Genomic DNA, 16,097 nt, shown 5'->3' on the forward strand with positions numbered 1-16,097 from the left:
CAGACTCTGAACTTGTTTGCCCCAGCCACTGAGCCTCCCAGTACTTCCCACTCTGAGGTGAGGCAAACGCTGAATACCAGAGGAATCAAGCCATCCAAAATATGCCTAGGGGGAGAAAGTTTCCCACATCCCGTCCCCTTAGGACCCCCCACCCCCACCCACCACCACACAAACACACACACACACACACACACACACACACAGTTCCTTGCTCTCGGCTGTGGCCTCAACCCCTGGAGATGGCAGCCTTTACCACAGAAAGTCAACTTAGGTTTGGTTTTTCCTTTTTTTGGTTTTTTTTTTTACCGGGCTCTTGGCTGTAATTGGATTCAGGCTGAAACAACCACGTCCGCACTGGGAAAGGAGGGCATTGGGGCGTGGGCGGGAGGAGAGGCTGTGGGATAAAGGGAGGGACCAGAGGAGAGAGCAAGAGAGGGCTCGCCATCTAGTTCGCCGACTAAGCAGAAGATCAGAAAACGGAGGAGAGGCGACGAGCCAACAGGCGCTCTCGGGAACAACTGCCTCACCTCCGAGCGGACAGCGCTCTAAGAATCCAAACTCGGTGCCTCCCGAAGACAAAGGCGTCCGAGGGAGCGGCGGCGCGACCCCCAGGCTTGGGCCCCGCCGCGGAGCCGCACGCCGGTCTGGCTGGACGGCCACGGACCATGTCTCCCGCCGCACGGCCCGCCCGCAGCCTGCTGCTCCCTCTGCTCGCGCTCGCCGCCGCGCTCGCCTCCCTCAGTTCGGCCCAAAGCAGCTTCAGCCCCGAAGTAAGTGAGCTCCTCCGGCCCTGCCCGGAGCCACGCGGCCGCGGAGGCGAGCCCGGGGTTCCCCAGGGGACAGCCCCCTTCGGAGAGGAGGGCTCTCGAGGTCTCGTTTGCTCCGGCCTGCAGGACCCCCTCCTTTTCCTTCCCCTCCTCATCTCCAAACTTACAAGGCGATCCAACTTTTGCCTCCTTCCCCCATCCCCGCCGCCGCCTGCTTGCCCACTCCTTTCCTTGGAAGAACTTTACAGCCAGACCCTCTCTCCACCGCCCTGGTCCCCCGCTCCGCGCCCTGCGCTCAGCTCTGGAACCAGTTGGGAGGGAGCCTGAGAACTATTTGGACTCCTCTCAGATCCCGCGCTGCCTTGGTTTCTTGTCATGTGCGAGAGCTTGCAGTTTCTTCAACTTTCCTGCTCGCCCGCGCTGACCCGCGCGGGGGAGGCCAGGAGGGCTCGGGAGGACAGTGGCCCCGGCCCCCCACGCTGCGGCCGCTGCCCGCTCCCCGCTGGCACGGCCCTCCACCCGCGCATCAGCGCCCAGGTGGGGCCGCGGGTGGACGGCGGAGCAGCCCCGGCGCCCAAGCGGATCTCTGGGTCCCGGCCCCGAGCCCTGGCGTCGAGGGTCCCGGCGCTGGCGCCCTGGCCGCCCTTCTGTCCACACAAAGCTCTCCTTGTGAGCGGGGGCTCGCCGGGGCCGCCGCCTCCTCCCCTGCCCCCCGCCCCTCCGCGTCTTTAGGCCTTTTTTGTTTTTGTTCATTGTTTTTCTGCGTTAATTGCATGGAGACTGGGGACGTTGCACAGGGGGAGTGGAGAGAGGGCCTGGACCCGGGCGCCCACACAGGTCTTGACTGACTCCGGTGCCCCCCCGCCCCGCACCCATTCGCCGACGTTGGCCCACCCGGCCTGGAGGAAGTCGCGTGGGAGTTGTCTGAGGAGGTTTTTCCTCTCTCTCCCTTTTATTTTGGGGTGAAGGTGGGAGACGGATTTGATCAGCTTCTTATTTTGGGACATCCCAACCCACTCAGCCCTGCCTGGGTGCCTGGGTGCGGTCTGGAGGGGCTGGGAAGTGCCCGAGAAGGGGGAGGGGATCTGGACTTGACTTCCTCCAACCCCTTTGGCGCCCTGGTTCTATCCCCAGAGGAAACATCTCCCCAGAAAGAACACACTCTCTGTCCTGAAGGGATCTGAGGCTGAAAGGAAAAGATGGCCCTAGGAATGGGGGTGACCAGGAAGTGTGAAAATCTGCCTTGTGGCCAATCCTGGCACTAGCCAGGAGGAGGAGGCATCCTCTTTCCAGGCATGAAGTGTGCATCTGAGGCCTGAAAGGAGAGCTCTCAACAATAGGAGCCTGGGCATCTGGGGGGCAGCCCACTGCCATCATCGCCTGCCCTGCCTTCTCCCTTCCCCTGCCCCATTAGGCCCCCTACCGGAGGGGCAGCAGCCCTGTCTCTGCTTTAAGTGGGTCATGGGCAGTCCCAGTGTCAGAACCACCATTTGCTTCTGGGCTATGGAGGGGTGGGAGGCGGAGGGAGGGAGCAGCAGGCCCAGAGGCTCCCATCCAGAGCCTGCTGGAGAGCCAGCGATTGCCCCCCACACACCCTCGACTCCTAGGCCAAAGGTGGGATGGGTTCCCTTGACTTTCCCTTAGGGCAGCAATTTTCAGCTGGCCTGCAGCATGCTGAGGCTCACTGTTGTGCCGCAAGAATTTTAAAACTCGTGCAATACCTGACTATTTAGTCAGGGCCATTGACCTCTTTTCCCTTTGATTGTCAAATAAAAAATGACAACAGCCAACACAATAGCTGTCCAGTGTGAATGTACCAAATTTTACCTATTTGTCAGATCTGCAAAAAATATAATGTATTTTGTGGTGTGCCACAGAATTTTAATAATTATTTTATGTGTGTCATGAGATGGGAAAGGTTGAAAATCACTGCCCTAGGGGAATACCTTCCACTAGTCAGTTTTCAAGACAAAGCCAACCAACAGAGTTTTTGACCCAGCATAGTTGCTCCCTCTCCAGGCCAAGCTGGGGTGGCCCAGGCCTCAGGCAGCCGGGTTCCTCCCACCAGGCCTCCGTAGTCCTGCACCAGCTTCAGAACAGCCCTCTCCTCCCTGTCTGGCACTCAGCCCTTCCCCCACCCAGCCGCAGACACAGGAGTCCTCTCTTCTGTGGTTCCAACCCCAGACTCTGTGGTTCTTGCTTTGCTCAGAGCTGGCCCCTGTGAGGGAAGAAAGCCTAGGCATGGAAGAGTGGGGCAGGGGCACCTCCTTTCCAGGCCTTTCAGTTCCCTGGACTCCAGGGATGGCCCTTTTTTTACTAAGTCTCTACTTTTAACTATTGGGTGTGGGGTGGAGGTTGTGGGCGTCAATGTTTTCATCTGCCTACCTTCCTGAAAGACTCATCAGGGAGAGGGATTTATCCCAGAGCCCTTGGCTGTGGATTCTCCCCACCTGTCTGCCACCCACCCTTCCGTCATCCTGTCCTAGAATTCCCCTCAGGTTGGCTTCCTGGGGGTTGAGGAGCCCTGACCTCAGTCCTCCTGACTTCCAATTCTGCTTAGATCACAAAACTGAATTCCTACCCAGGTCATAAGCCTGGGGTGTCTACCCTACAGGTGAGACTAGGGGCACAGAGAGTTTCCTGCATACTCAGGCATATGCCACAGCAGGCTTCCTGCAGTCACTAGCTGAGGCATCAGCCAGCACAGGTCAAGGCAAGCATTCATCCGTTGGAGAGCGGCCCACGCCTGCAGCACCCTTCTCTGCTCCCCTCTGGTTTACCAGGGGTTAAACTTCACTCCTCCTTCTGCCCTTGAGGTGGGGCCCTCAGAGCAGGTGGTGCTAGGGTGACTCTGGCCAGGCCTGTTGGCTGGGGAAAGGCTGGGTTGTTTACATCTCAGGCCCTACCTCCATCATCCTTGGGGGATCACTTCCCAAAATCATGTTGCAATTCTCTTTTTTTAAAATTATTTTTTTATTTTTTTATTGGTTTCAGAGAGGCAGGGAGAGGGAGAGAGATAGAAACATCAATGATGCCTCCTGCACGCCTCCTACTGGGGATTGAGCCTGCAACCTGGGCGTGTGCCCTGACCTGGAATTGAAACATGACCTCCTGGTTCATAGGTCAATGCTCAACCACTGAGCCACACCAGCCGGGCCCATTATTGCAATTCTTGCGCCTGCAGGCTCAGGTCCCCAATCAGCTGCTCCTGAATCACCTCTAGCCGCTATGCAGGAGTACTGTTTCATCAATGGGGCGAGTGCTTAGAGATGAAGGGCCACATGGAGATTTATCCTAATAACCTAGGGTGGAGGGCACAGCACCTAACACCAGTAGCCTCAAGCTCCCATCCCAGGCAACGTGCAGCCCCTCTGGACTGTTTAGGAAAGCAACACTGGATCAGAGACCAGCTGTCGGGGTAGCATCTCCCTGTAGGAAAATCCAAGTATTTTCATATCCCGTATATAATTTGGCTCGTTTTACTTTGCAGGCTTTAGGAAAATATTCCATTGCCCTTACAATAAAGACTGATTTTTTTTTCCAGTGAGGTTTTACAGGTTTTGTTTTGTTAATCTTCACCCAAGGATATTTTTCCATTGTTATTTTATTTTTTTTAGAAAGAGTGGAAGGGAGTGGGAGAGACAGAGAGAAACATCCATGTGAGAGAGACACATTGATTGGTTGCCTCCCAAATGCGGGGACCAGGGATTAGGGCCTGGGATCAAGCCTGCAACTGAGATACGAGGTATGTCCCCTGGACCAGAATCGGAATCGAACCCAGGACACTTCAGTCCGAGGTGACGCTCACCACTGGGCAAAAACAGCGAGAGCTGTCCTTTCAATCAGACACCAAAAATCTAACTTTAAGGCGCAGGGGTGAGGGTTGTAAAGGCCTGTGAAGTCATTTGGTCTGGCCCTGTGAGGGCATTAGGGTTGAGTTAATTAAATGTTTGGCCAGATATAGCAGGCTAATTTTTAAGTTGATGATTTTGTATGGCCCAAGAATGTTATAAATATTCAAATGGCCCTTGGCAGAAAAAATGTTCCCCACCCCTGCTTTTATACGTCAGCGTTTATATTATGAACCATTTACCACATACCTGAAATAAAATACAGTCACCAAGAATCCACCTCACTCCCATCTCCCACTCCCTCTATGTGATCCTTAAATGGACAGTGCAGGTCCCAAGCCCTAGGTCAGATGCCGTTAGGATGGAAACAGTGGCAGGATCCTGGCTCTGGCTGCATCACACATCTCACCACTTGCAGAGGCACCAGCTTCCCCTATCAGCAGCCAGCCTCAGCCCTAGCTCTTTTTCTGCCCTCCTTTCTTTAAAAAATCTCAGCTATCAGAGTCCTGGAGGCTTGGCATCCCCCTCCCATGAGGACCTCATGCCAGGCTCAAGAGTGGAGCCCCTCAGCCTCTCCCCTCTCTACCCTGAGAAGACATCTGAGAACTCATTTAAACTCAGTTCCCATGAAGACAGCTGTAGCCAAAGTCCAGAGCTGAGGCCTACAGCTCCAAAAGGACAAGGCATACTGGGGCCGGGGCCAGAATTCAGGTCCAGCCCTGGAGTTCCTCCAGACCCACTGCCAGAGCCAGGCTGAAGGCTCATTGCCCTTTCCTCAGCAAGTGAGGGTGCATGCCAGGTAACGTGAGGAGGCGGAGGCTTCCCTTGGGCCAGGTGGGGATGCTCTAAGCCACATCCCTTTCCCTACAGGCCTGGCTGCAGCAATATGGCTACCTGCCCCCTGGGGACCTGCGTACCCACACACAGCGCTTACCTCAGTCACTCTCAGCTGCCATCGCTGCCATGCAGAGGTTCTACGGTCTGCGAGTGACAGGCAAAGTTGATACAGACACCATGAAGTAAGTGCTAGACCCTGGCAGGGATTCTGCCCAGCACACACTGACAAAACACTGAGCACCGCAGAAGTTGCTACCTGAATGCCTGACTTGTGCCCCTATACCTCATCGCCACATGCTGATCCTGAACCTTTTTATTTACCCTAACCTTCCTCACACTGATCCTGGGGCCAGATATTACCCCTGTCCTCCAAAGACCTTTCTCTTTCATACACTATACTGACCCGTCTTCACACTTCAACTACCTCAGGGCCATGAAGCGCCCCCGCTGTGGTGTTCCAGACAAGTTTGGGGCTGAGATCAAGGCCAACGTTAGAAGGAAGCGCTATGCCATCCAGGGCCCCAAATGGCCGCATAACGAGATTACTTTCTGGTGAGTCTATCAGGCAAGTGGCCTTACTCATATCAGGTTACCCTTCCCTATCAGTTGTTCTTACAGAGACTCAGAGGCATCTTGCCATACTCACCTCTTCCTGGGATGCATCCTTGGGAGTGGGGAGGAAAATGCTGTAACCCTGAGAGAGATACAGCCTGTAAGGGAAAAGGGGTACACCCCAGGGCCACAAAGCCAAAGCCTGAGGGTCCCTGAGCTCTCAGTACTTGAGGCAAAGGCATCTTGAGGTGTCAAAGGTGGCAGAGCAGTTCAGTCAGACTTGGGAGAGTACAGGGAAGGAGAATTTTGTCCCTTGTAATCCTAACATACTCTAATCCTCTCCCCACGTGGCTGGACCTCAGCATCCAGAATTACACCCCCAAAGTAGGCGAGTATCGCACATACGAGGCCATCCGCAAGGCATTCCGCGTGTGGGAGAGTCACACACCGCTGCGTTTCCGAGAGATACCCTATTCCTACATTGAGAATGGCCATGAGCATGCCGACATCATGATCATGTTTGCTGAGGGCTTCCATGGCGACAGCACACCCTTTGATGGCGAGGGTGGCTTCCTGGCACACGCCTACTTCCCAGGCCCCAACATCGGAGGCGACACCCACTTTGACTCTGCTGAGCCCTGGACTGTGGAAAATCAGGATCTGAATGGTAAGCTCTGAGACTCTTATTCTGGGGAGAGTCAATGATCATTTGTATAGGGTTCTCCTACCTCCTCCCAAAACCTCATATCCCCAAATCTCAGGGCCACAAGGGACCGCAAAGATCTCCAGGTCTGACTTTCAACAAAGCTGGAATCCAGTTTTTTGTGTTTTTTTAATATATTTTATTGATTTTTTACAGAGAGGAAGGGAGAGGGAGAGAGAGTTAGAAACATTGATCAACTGCCTCCTGCACACCCCCTACTGGGGATGTGCCCACAACCAAGGTATATGCCCTTGTCCGGAATCGAACCTGGGACCCTTCAGTCCGCAGGCCAACGCTCTATCCACTGAGCCAAACTCGTTAAGGCAAAACTTTATGGCCAGTTTTAAACTATTTATATGTGGTTCCTTCTCTTACCCAATAATTGACTTCTCAGTCAAAGACTTCAAAGTCTCCCCATCACCCGCTTATCCAGACAAATGTCACCCTGGGAGAAAAAGGCCCAGATAGAACCCTCAGCTTCGCTTAACACAAGTCTCCTGGGCTTGGAATCTAGTCCCAGAGCACGCTCACCTCCTCCCAGAAGAGCATGGTGGTTTGGTGGCTTTTTTTAGTGGAAAACAGCAAGCAGGCTGGGTGTGAAACTAAAGCCTCTGAAGGGAAAGCTGGGAGCCTGAGGGAAGGGATCCAGGCTGCTGTCATAATCTCTCTCCTCCCTCCAGGGAATGACATCTTTCTGGTGGCCGTGCATGAGCTGGGCCATGCCCTGGGCCTCGAGCATTCCAGTGACCCCTCGGCCATCATGGCACCCTTTTACCAGTGGATGGACACAGAGAACTTCGTGCTGCCTGATGATGACCGCCGGGGCATCCAGCAACTTTATGGCAAGTAATCTATGCCCGCATCTGCTCCTTTCTCTCTGCTCCTTGTCTGTGTGTTCTTGGCCTTCGTATTTCTTCCCATCTCCCCACATCCCCCTCCTGACTCTGCCTCTATCTGCTCCCACTTTTCAGTCCACCTCTTCTGTTCTTTCTTAGCTGATTGCTTCAGCCTCTCTACCCTTTCCAAGGGTGTTGTCTGCCCATATGCCTGTCCTTTCCTCTCCCTCTGCCACCAAGTCTGAAGTGCTCCCATGTTCTCTGTCCCAGGGAGTAAGTCAGCCCCCACCAAGATGCCCCCTCAACCCAGGACCACCTCCAGGCCCTCTTTCCCTGATAAGCCCAAAAACCCCACATATGGGCCCAACATCTGTGACGGGAACTTTGACACTGTGGCTGTGCTTCGCGGGGAGATGTTTGTCTTCAAGGTGAGAGGAAGAAGTGGGCTGGTTTGGAGGACAAAGGGCTCCATGACCGAGAGGCAGGGTGGAAACAGTAGCATGAGGACTAAAAACTAAAACGGAGGCAGTGGGGGAGCTTTGGGAACTGAATCCGAGGACTAAGTGAAAAGACATAATGAACTCTTACGTCGACTGCCTCCCAGGAGCGCTGGTTCTGGCGGGTGAGAAATAACCAAGTGATGGATGGGTACCCAATGCCCATCGGCCAGTTCTGGCGGGGCCTGCCGGCATCCATCAACACTGCCTACGAGAGGAAGGATGGCAAATTTGTCTTCTTCAAAGGTAACCAGGCCTTAGTCTTTGGGTGTGGGGAGTCTCCCTGGATGAGCAGATTCCACTTGACTCCTCCACAGACCCTAGAACCCAAGTGGAACCTACATCCTGCCCTTCTGTCTCCCCAGGAGATAGGCACTGGGTGTTTGACGAAGCTTCCCTGGAGCCTGGCTACCCCAAGCACATTAAGGAGCTGGGCCGAGGACTGCCTACTGACAGGATTGACGCCGCCATCTTTTGGGTACCCAATGGAAAGACCTACTTCTTCCGGGGAAACAAGTAAGACCTTAAGCCCTTGACCCCAGGCCTGCCTCCTCGGCCACCAGATTCCCTCAATTCTGGAGGAAGACCCACTTTATGCCTGGGTTGTTTCCCTGGAGAAGGAATTGGCTGGCCTCTGTTGTTGCCTAGCAATGAGCAGCCTCCATTGGGTGCTGAGTGAGTGGGATGTGACCGGGTCACCATTTCAGACCTGGTCATTTGACGCCTCCTGCCCCGGCACCATGCCTCCGCTCCAGCAGCCTAGCACTGTCATTAAGGGCTGCTGGTGGCTCCTTACAGCCTGGGCCCTCCCTCCCACCCCCACCTTCCGCTGCTTTCAGCTGCAGGCCCTCATTACTCAAAACCCCTGTCCAGAGCCATCCTTACCTTACTGGTGAATTCAGTCCCGGGTCCTGCTACCCTCTGAGGAAGTGCCCAGTGTCCAACCACTTCCTTCCTCTCCTCTCCACCAGGTACTACCGTTTCAACGAGGAGCTCAGGACAGTGGAGAACGACTACCCCCAAAACATCAAGATCTGGGAAGGAATTCCTGAGTCTCCCAGAGGGTCATTCATGGGCAGTGATGAAGGTGAGAAGGGCATGGGAAGTGTCTGTGAGGGGAGGATCGGAACAAAGAGTTAAGAGAGAGGAAGAAGAAAGATGGAGAGTATTGTGGGAAAATAATGACAATGATAATGACAGTGGAGCCTTTGCCCTGGGCCAGTCACTGGGCTCATGCTTTCCATGTGTCAGACCCCGTAGCCCCCACCACTCCTTCAACCTGGTACTAGAATCACCCCGTTTACAGCTGAGGAAACCGCTGTTAGGAGAGGCTGAGAGGTTAACTCAGCCAGCCCACACACTGACAGATTTCCTTTCTGCTCTTCTCTCTGGGTCTCCTGGGTGCCGCCCCACCTGTGTCTTCTTTGCCACCTTCTTGCTGCCCCCTGCAGTCTTCACATACTTCTACAAGGGGAACAGATACTGGAAATTCAACAACCAGAAGCTGAAAGTAGAGCCGGGCTATCCCAAGTCAGCCCTGCGGGACTGGATGGGCTGCCCTTCGGAGGGCCGGCCAGATGCGGGGACTGAGGAGGAAACGGAGGTGATCATCATCGAGGTGGACGAGGAAGGCAGCGGGGCGGTGAGCGCAGCCGCGGTGGTGCTGCCTGTGCTGCTGCTGCTGCTGGTGCTGGCCGTGGGCCTCGCAGTCTTCTTCTTCAGACGCCACGGGACCCCCAAGCGACTGCTCTATTGCCAGCGGTCCCTGCTGGACAAGGTCTGACCCCCATCGCTGCCCGCCCACTCCTACCACGTGGACTTTGCCTCTGAAGGCCAGTGGCAGCAGATGGTGGTGGGTGGGTTGCTCCCACCCGATCCAAGCTCTCTCCCCACCCTGCCTCCCTTCTCTGTTCCATGACTGGCCCCTCCCACCTCAACCCTGGCATTGCTTCTTCCCTAGATGGGTCCCCTGGGGGCTGAACAGGGGCCACCCCTTCCAGTCCCTGCCCCTCAAGGGCCCCTGTAGCTTGGCGTATGTCCAGCCCCATCTGAATGTCTTGGCTCTGCACTTGAAGGCAGGACCCTCAGACCTCACTGGTAAAGGTCAAATGGGGTCATCTGCTCCTTTCCATTCCCTGACATACCTTTAACCTCTGAATTCTGACCTCAGGAGGCTCTGGGCACTCCAGCCCCGGCAGACCCCCAGGTGTACCCAATTGGCAGCCTCCCACCACTCTTTCTGGCTAAGGGGAATCTAACCTTTTGTGGGGGGAGACCCAGCGAGAGGGTGAGAAGGTGGGGGCTGCATAGCCACCTTAAGACCTAGGGAGGAAAGTTCAGAGAGGATCAGTCTTCTACACAAAGCTCTGCCTCTCCCCCTCATACTGCTCCCCAAGAACTTCATGGAAGGAGCCTGAGCCATTAAGGAGTTAACTGAGGCTGCAGAAACCCCTGACAGCCCTACTCTCCCAAATGTTAGCCTTGGATGGGGTTGTCAACGTTGGAAGAGCTGAGGCCAGGGAGCACAGTTACTGGGGTGAGTCTCTGTAGGAAGAGACTCAGTCCGGAGCCCTGGGGGTGAGCCTCAAGACCACAGAGAAAGAACCTTGCTTAAGTGCAGGCAGCTGGGGCAGGTGCCAGGGGCAGAGCAGTCAGAGGGGATAGGATGGGACCAAAGGAGGTTCAGCAGGAGTGGACAGCTGGAGGTTAAGCGCTGGAGGCTGAGCAGGCCAGGCCATTAGGGATACACAGGGTGGACTGGTACCTGGGGAAGGCACATTTTACTGGAGCTAGAGGAAGAGCCCAAGAAAGGCACACCTGCTCCGCTTAGTGCCTTCCCTCTGACCAGAGAGCATAGAGGGAAAGGGGAAGGAGCCCAGAAAAAGGAGCAAAGATGGCACATCTGGGGACTGGCAACTGGCCCTTAATGAGAGTAGCTACCTAGTTAGAGAGCAGAGAGCTCCCAGCAGCAGGCAGCACCGAGTCAGCAAGCCTCAGAGAGGGCAGGTGCCTGAGCATTTCTTGTTTCTTGGTCAGGTTACCTCCTCACTTCCTGGTGCCCCACCCCTCAGCCCATCCTTTCTGTGTCCTGCCCTCCCCACACACACCCCCCACCCCAGCCCATCCATTTGAAGTCTCCTTCAGCCACCTAAGGTGGTCATGGTACTGGGGACTTGGGAAAGTGAGAGACCCTTCTGGGAGTGAAAAAAGAGGGATGTCAGGGTGGGGGGGTTGGGGGAAAATGGGATGAACGGTGCTGGCAGTTCGGCTAAATTTGTCTTGTTTGGGGTTTTTGTTTTGTTTAATGTATATTTTTATTATAATTATTATATATGAATTCCCTTCAAATCGTTCCTTTTTGTTAACAAGGGGCATGGGGAGGGATAAGGGTGGGGGGGCCGAGGCATTGACCCCAGGAACCTGCAGGGCGGGGCTGGGTCAGTGCCCTTTAAGGATATTTTTTACCTTGTTCAACCTTTCCACAAAAAATAAATGGTGTTTCACATTCCTTGTGTGGCTTCAGTTCTCTCATAGGGTGAACGGGATGTGGCTATGAGAACAAGAGAAAAGAGGAGTCCTAACCAGTTTGGCTCAGTTAGAGCGTTGGCCCATAGACTGAAGGGTCCCAGATTCGATACCAGTCTAGGGCACATACCTCAGTTGCAGGCTCGATCCCCGGCCCGGTTGGGGTTCATGCTGGAAGCAACCTTATGATGTATCTCTGTCACATCAATGTTTCTGTCTCTCCCGCACTCCCTTTCACACTCTCTAAAAATCAATGGACTCTTCCTGAGTGAGTTTTGGAAGACTGTATTTTTCTAGGAATATGTCCATTTCATTAAGGTTATCCAATTTGTTGGAATAGAGTTCTTTATAGTATTTTTTTATAATCCCTTGTATTTATGTTGGGTCAGTTGTTACTTCACCGCTTTCATTGCTGATTTTGTTTATTTGGGTCCTCTATGTTTCTTGGTGAGTCTGGCTGGAGGTTCATGAATCTTATTTATGAAATGGGCATGTTCCTAAAAAATACAATCTTCTAAAACTCAATCAGGAAGAATCAGAAAACCTGAATAGGCCAATAACTACTTATGAAATTGAAGTAGTAATAAAAATTTTTTAAAAACTTCCAGCAAACAAAAGCCCTGGTCCAGACAGCTTCACAGGGAGCTTACCAAACATTCAAAGACAAACTAACACCTATACTCAAACTATTCCAAAAAAATTCAAGAGGAAGGAATACTTCCATGCTCTTTCTAAGAGGTCAGCAATTATCCTAATTCCAAAACCAGATAAAGAGACTACAAAGAAAGAATTACTGGCAATATCCTGGATGAACATTTATGCTAAAATCCTCAACAAAATATCAGCAAATCGGATCCAGCAATACATTAAAAAGATCATATACCATGACCAAGTGGGATTTATTCCAGGGCTGCAAGGCTGGTACAATATCTGCAAATCAATAAATGTGATACAGCACATTAACAAATTGCAAAACAAAAATCACATGATCATATCAATTGATTCAGAAAAAGCATTCGACAAAATCCAACACCCTTTTTTGATAAAAATTCTCAACAAAGTGGGAACAGAGGGATCATACCTCAACATGATAAAAATCGTATATGACAAACCTACAGCAACATCACACTCAATGGGCAGAAACAAACAATTTCACCTAATAACAGGATGCCCTCTTTCACCACTCATGTTTTATATAGTACTGGAAGTGCTAGCCATAGCAATCAGACAAGAAGAAATAAAAGGCATTCAAATTGGAAAAAAGAAAGTAAAACTCATTATTCACAGATGACATGTTATTATACATAGAAAACCCTAAAGACTTCAAAAAACTACTAGGTTTAATAAGTGAATTTGGCAACGTAGCAGGATACAAAATTAACACCCGGAAATGTATGGCATTTTTATAAATCAATAATGAACTCACAGAAAGAGAAACTAAACAATTCCATTTACCATTGCAACAAAAAAATTAAGATACCTTGGAATAAACTTAACCAAGGAGGTAAAGGACCTAGACTCAGAAAACTACAGGACATTGAAAAAACAGATAGAGTAAGATATAAACAAGTGAAAGAATATACCAAGTTCATGGATTGGTAGAATCAACATCATAACATGTCCTACTACCCAAAACAATCTATAGATTCAATGCAATGCCTATTAAAATACCAAGAGCATATTTCACAGACCTAGAACAAACTCTCCAAAAATTTATATGAAACAAACTAACAAAAAAGACCCCAAATAGCCACAGCAATCTTAAGAAAGAAGAACAAAGTTGGAGGAATCACAATACCAGATATCAAGTTACACTACAAAGCCACTGTACTCAAAACAGCTTGGTTTTGGTATAAGAATAGGCATATAGACCAATGGAATAGAACAGAGAACACAGAAATCGACCCAAGCCATTATGCTCAATTAATATTTGACAAAGGAGGGAGAAACCAAGATGGCGGCATAGGTAAACACCTAAACTGCTGCCTCGCACAACAATTTCAAAACTACAACTAAAAGACAGAACGGACACCATCCAGAACCACAGGAAAGCTGGCTGAGTGAAAATTCTACAACTAGAAGGAAAGAGAAAAACTCACAGAGAATTGGAGGTACGGCAAAGGGTCTTTGTGCGCGCAGAGAGGAAGGGCGGCTGAGAGCCTGGCTGACTTTCTCTGGTGGAAGGGGGAAGGAAGCCCCCGACCGCACTGAACCCCAGTTCTGACTGCACTGAACCCCAGTTCTGGGCGAGCCCCTGGGGACCCACGCTCTTACGGGAGGAGTCTGGACTCTCGGGCGGAGACTCGGGAGCCGGGGAAGGCGGAGGACTGAAAGCGCGTGCGCGCCAGTGTGCACAAAGGCTGCGGAGGTTGCCACAGGCTTTCCCTAGTGAAAGGGAGTCAGAGGCTCCTGACTGCACTGAGCCCCAGTTCTGACTGCAGTGAACCCCAGTTCCAGGCGAGCCCCTGGGGACCCACGCTCTTGTGGGGGGAATCTGGACTCTCGGGCGGAGACTCGGGAGCCGGGAAGGCAGAGGTCTGAAGGCACGCACGTGCGCGCAAGGGCAAGGCTGACGGGAAGCCAAGACTGAGACTCCACCCTATCCAAGCTGAGCACAGAGGCTATTGCAATTTGGCAAGTCTAATCCTATAAGGCTGTCTCCAGCACTGAACTTCTCCCAGCATAGACACAGCTGATCCTTACAGCCAACTGGCCTGGAGGTCAATTCTTCCCAGTGATACCAACAACAATCAAGACTTAATTACAACAAGGCTGTACACACAGTCCACAAAGGGGTGCACCAAGAGTGTCCACCTCAGGTTAACTGGGGAGGCATACCCACTGGGCCATATTGGAAACCTAGCACACAAATCTACCTTACCAACTCAGGGAAGCAATGAAAATGCGGCGTCAAAGAATCAGATCACAAATGAAAGAAATGGAGGAAAACAAACGACTGTATATAGAATTCAAAACCACGGTTATAAGGCTTTTTAAGAATATCCTAGAAAATGCCAATAAATATAATGAGACCCTCGAAGATATGAAAAAGGACCAACTAGAAATTAAACATACACTGACTGAAATAAAAAATATTATACAGAGACCTAAAAACAGACAAGAGGAACACAAAAATCAAGTCAAAGAATTGAATTACAAAGAAGCAAAAAACACTCAACCGAAAAAGCAAAAAACAAAAAAAAAAATCCAAAAAGTTGAAGATAATGTAAGAAGACTCTGGGACAACTTCAAGCGTACCAACATCAGAATTATGGGGGTGCCAGAAGAAGAGAGAGAGCAAGATACTGAAAACCTATTTGAAGAAATAATGACCGAAAACTTCCCCCACCTGGTGAAAGAAATAGACTTACAAGTCCAGGAAGCCCACAGAACCCCAAACAAAAGGAATCCAAAGAGGACCACACCAAGACACATCATAATTAAAATGCCAAGAGCAAAAGACAAAGAGAGAATATTAAAAGCAGCAAGAGAAAAACAGTTAGTTACCTACAAGGGAGCACCCATACGACTGTCAGCTGACTTTTCAAGAGAAACTATGCAGGCCAGACGGGAGTGGCAAGAAATTTTCAATGTGATGAATAGCAAGAACCTACAACCAAGATTACTCTACCCAGCAAAGCTATCATTCAGAATTGAAGGGCAGATAAAGAGTTTCACAGACAAGAAAAAGCTAAAGGAGTTCATCACCACCAAACCAGTATTATATGAAATGCTGAAATGTATTCTTAAAGAAGAGGAAGAAGAAAAAAGTAAAGATAAAAATTATGAACAACAAATACATATCTATCAACAAGTGAACCTAAAAATCAAGTGAATTAAAAACCTGAGGGACAGAATAATCTGGTGAATATAATAGAATCAGGGGCATAGAAAGGGAGTGGACTGATAATTCTCAGGGGGAAAGGGGTATGGGGGGTTCATGAAGAGACTGGACAAAAATCATACACCTATGGATGAGGACAGTGAGGGGGAGGTAAGGGCAGAAGGTGGGGTGGGAAATGGGTGGAGGGGAGCTATGGGGGGAAAAAGGAGAAATAATTGTAATAATCTGAATAAAGATTTATTTTAAAAAATAATAATATTTGACAAAGGAGGCAAGAGCATGCAATGGTGTCAAGACAGTCTCTTCAATAAACAGTGTTGAAAAAATTGGACAGATACATGCAAAAAAAAAAAAGAAACTTCACTGCCAATTTACACTATACACAAGAATAAACTCTAAGTGAATAAAAGACTTAGATGTAAGATGTGAAACCATAAAAATCTTAGAAGAATCCATAGGCAGCAAAATCTCAGACAACTTTCATAGCAGTATGGTTTTTTTTAATCTTTGTTTTTTGGTTTTAAATAATTCTTTATTGTTATACGTCCCCTTTTTCCCTCATTGACCCCCTCCAGTCTACCCCCACCCCCCACCCCAGGCCTTCACCACCCTATTGTCTGTGTCCATGGGTTAGGCATATATGCATACAAGGTCTTTGATTGATTACTTCCCACCCACCCACCCT

The 16,097-nt window shown here is 50.9% G+C and overlaps 1 protein-coding gene across 2 annotated transcripts; it reads left to right on the plus strand.

Moving 5' to 3' along the window:
- Positions 1–422: 422 nt before the first annotated feature.
- MMP14 (matrix metallopeptidase 14) lies at positions 423–11,551 on the plus strand. Of its 2 annotated transcripts, none has more exons than XM_080672363.1 (10): positions 423–770; positions 5,489–5,637; positions 5,885–6,007; positions 6,370–6,674; positions 7,391–7,552; positions 7,817–7,974; positions 8,151–8,289; positions 8,409–8,559; positions 9,015–9,130; positions 9,495–11,551. In XM_080672363.1, exons 1-10 carry the CDS (start codon positions 666–668, stop codon positions 9,824–9,826), a joined length of 1,740 nt encoding a protein of 579 aa, XP_080528489.1. In that variant the 5' UTR covers positions 423–665; the 3' UTR covers positions 9,827–11,551. The 2 variants fall into 2 exon arrangements, with proteins under 2 accessions (XP_080528489.1, XP_080528490.1); XM_080672364.1 differs by having other exon boundaries at positions 471–770; positions 7,391–7,556; positions 7,821–7,974; positions 9,495–11,549.
- The last annotated feature ends 4,546 nt before the right edge of the window (positions 11,552–16,097 follow it).

Source organism: Plecotus auritus (genome assembly GCF_963455305.1).
Source record: "Plecotus auritus genome assembly, chromosome: 1".
Classification (NCBI taxonomy): Eukaryota; Metazoa; Chordata; class Mammalia; order Chiroptera; family Vespertilionidae; genus Plecotus; species Plecotus auritus.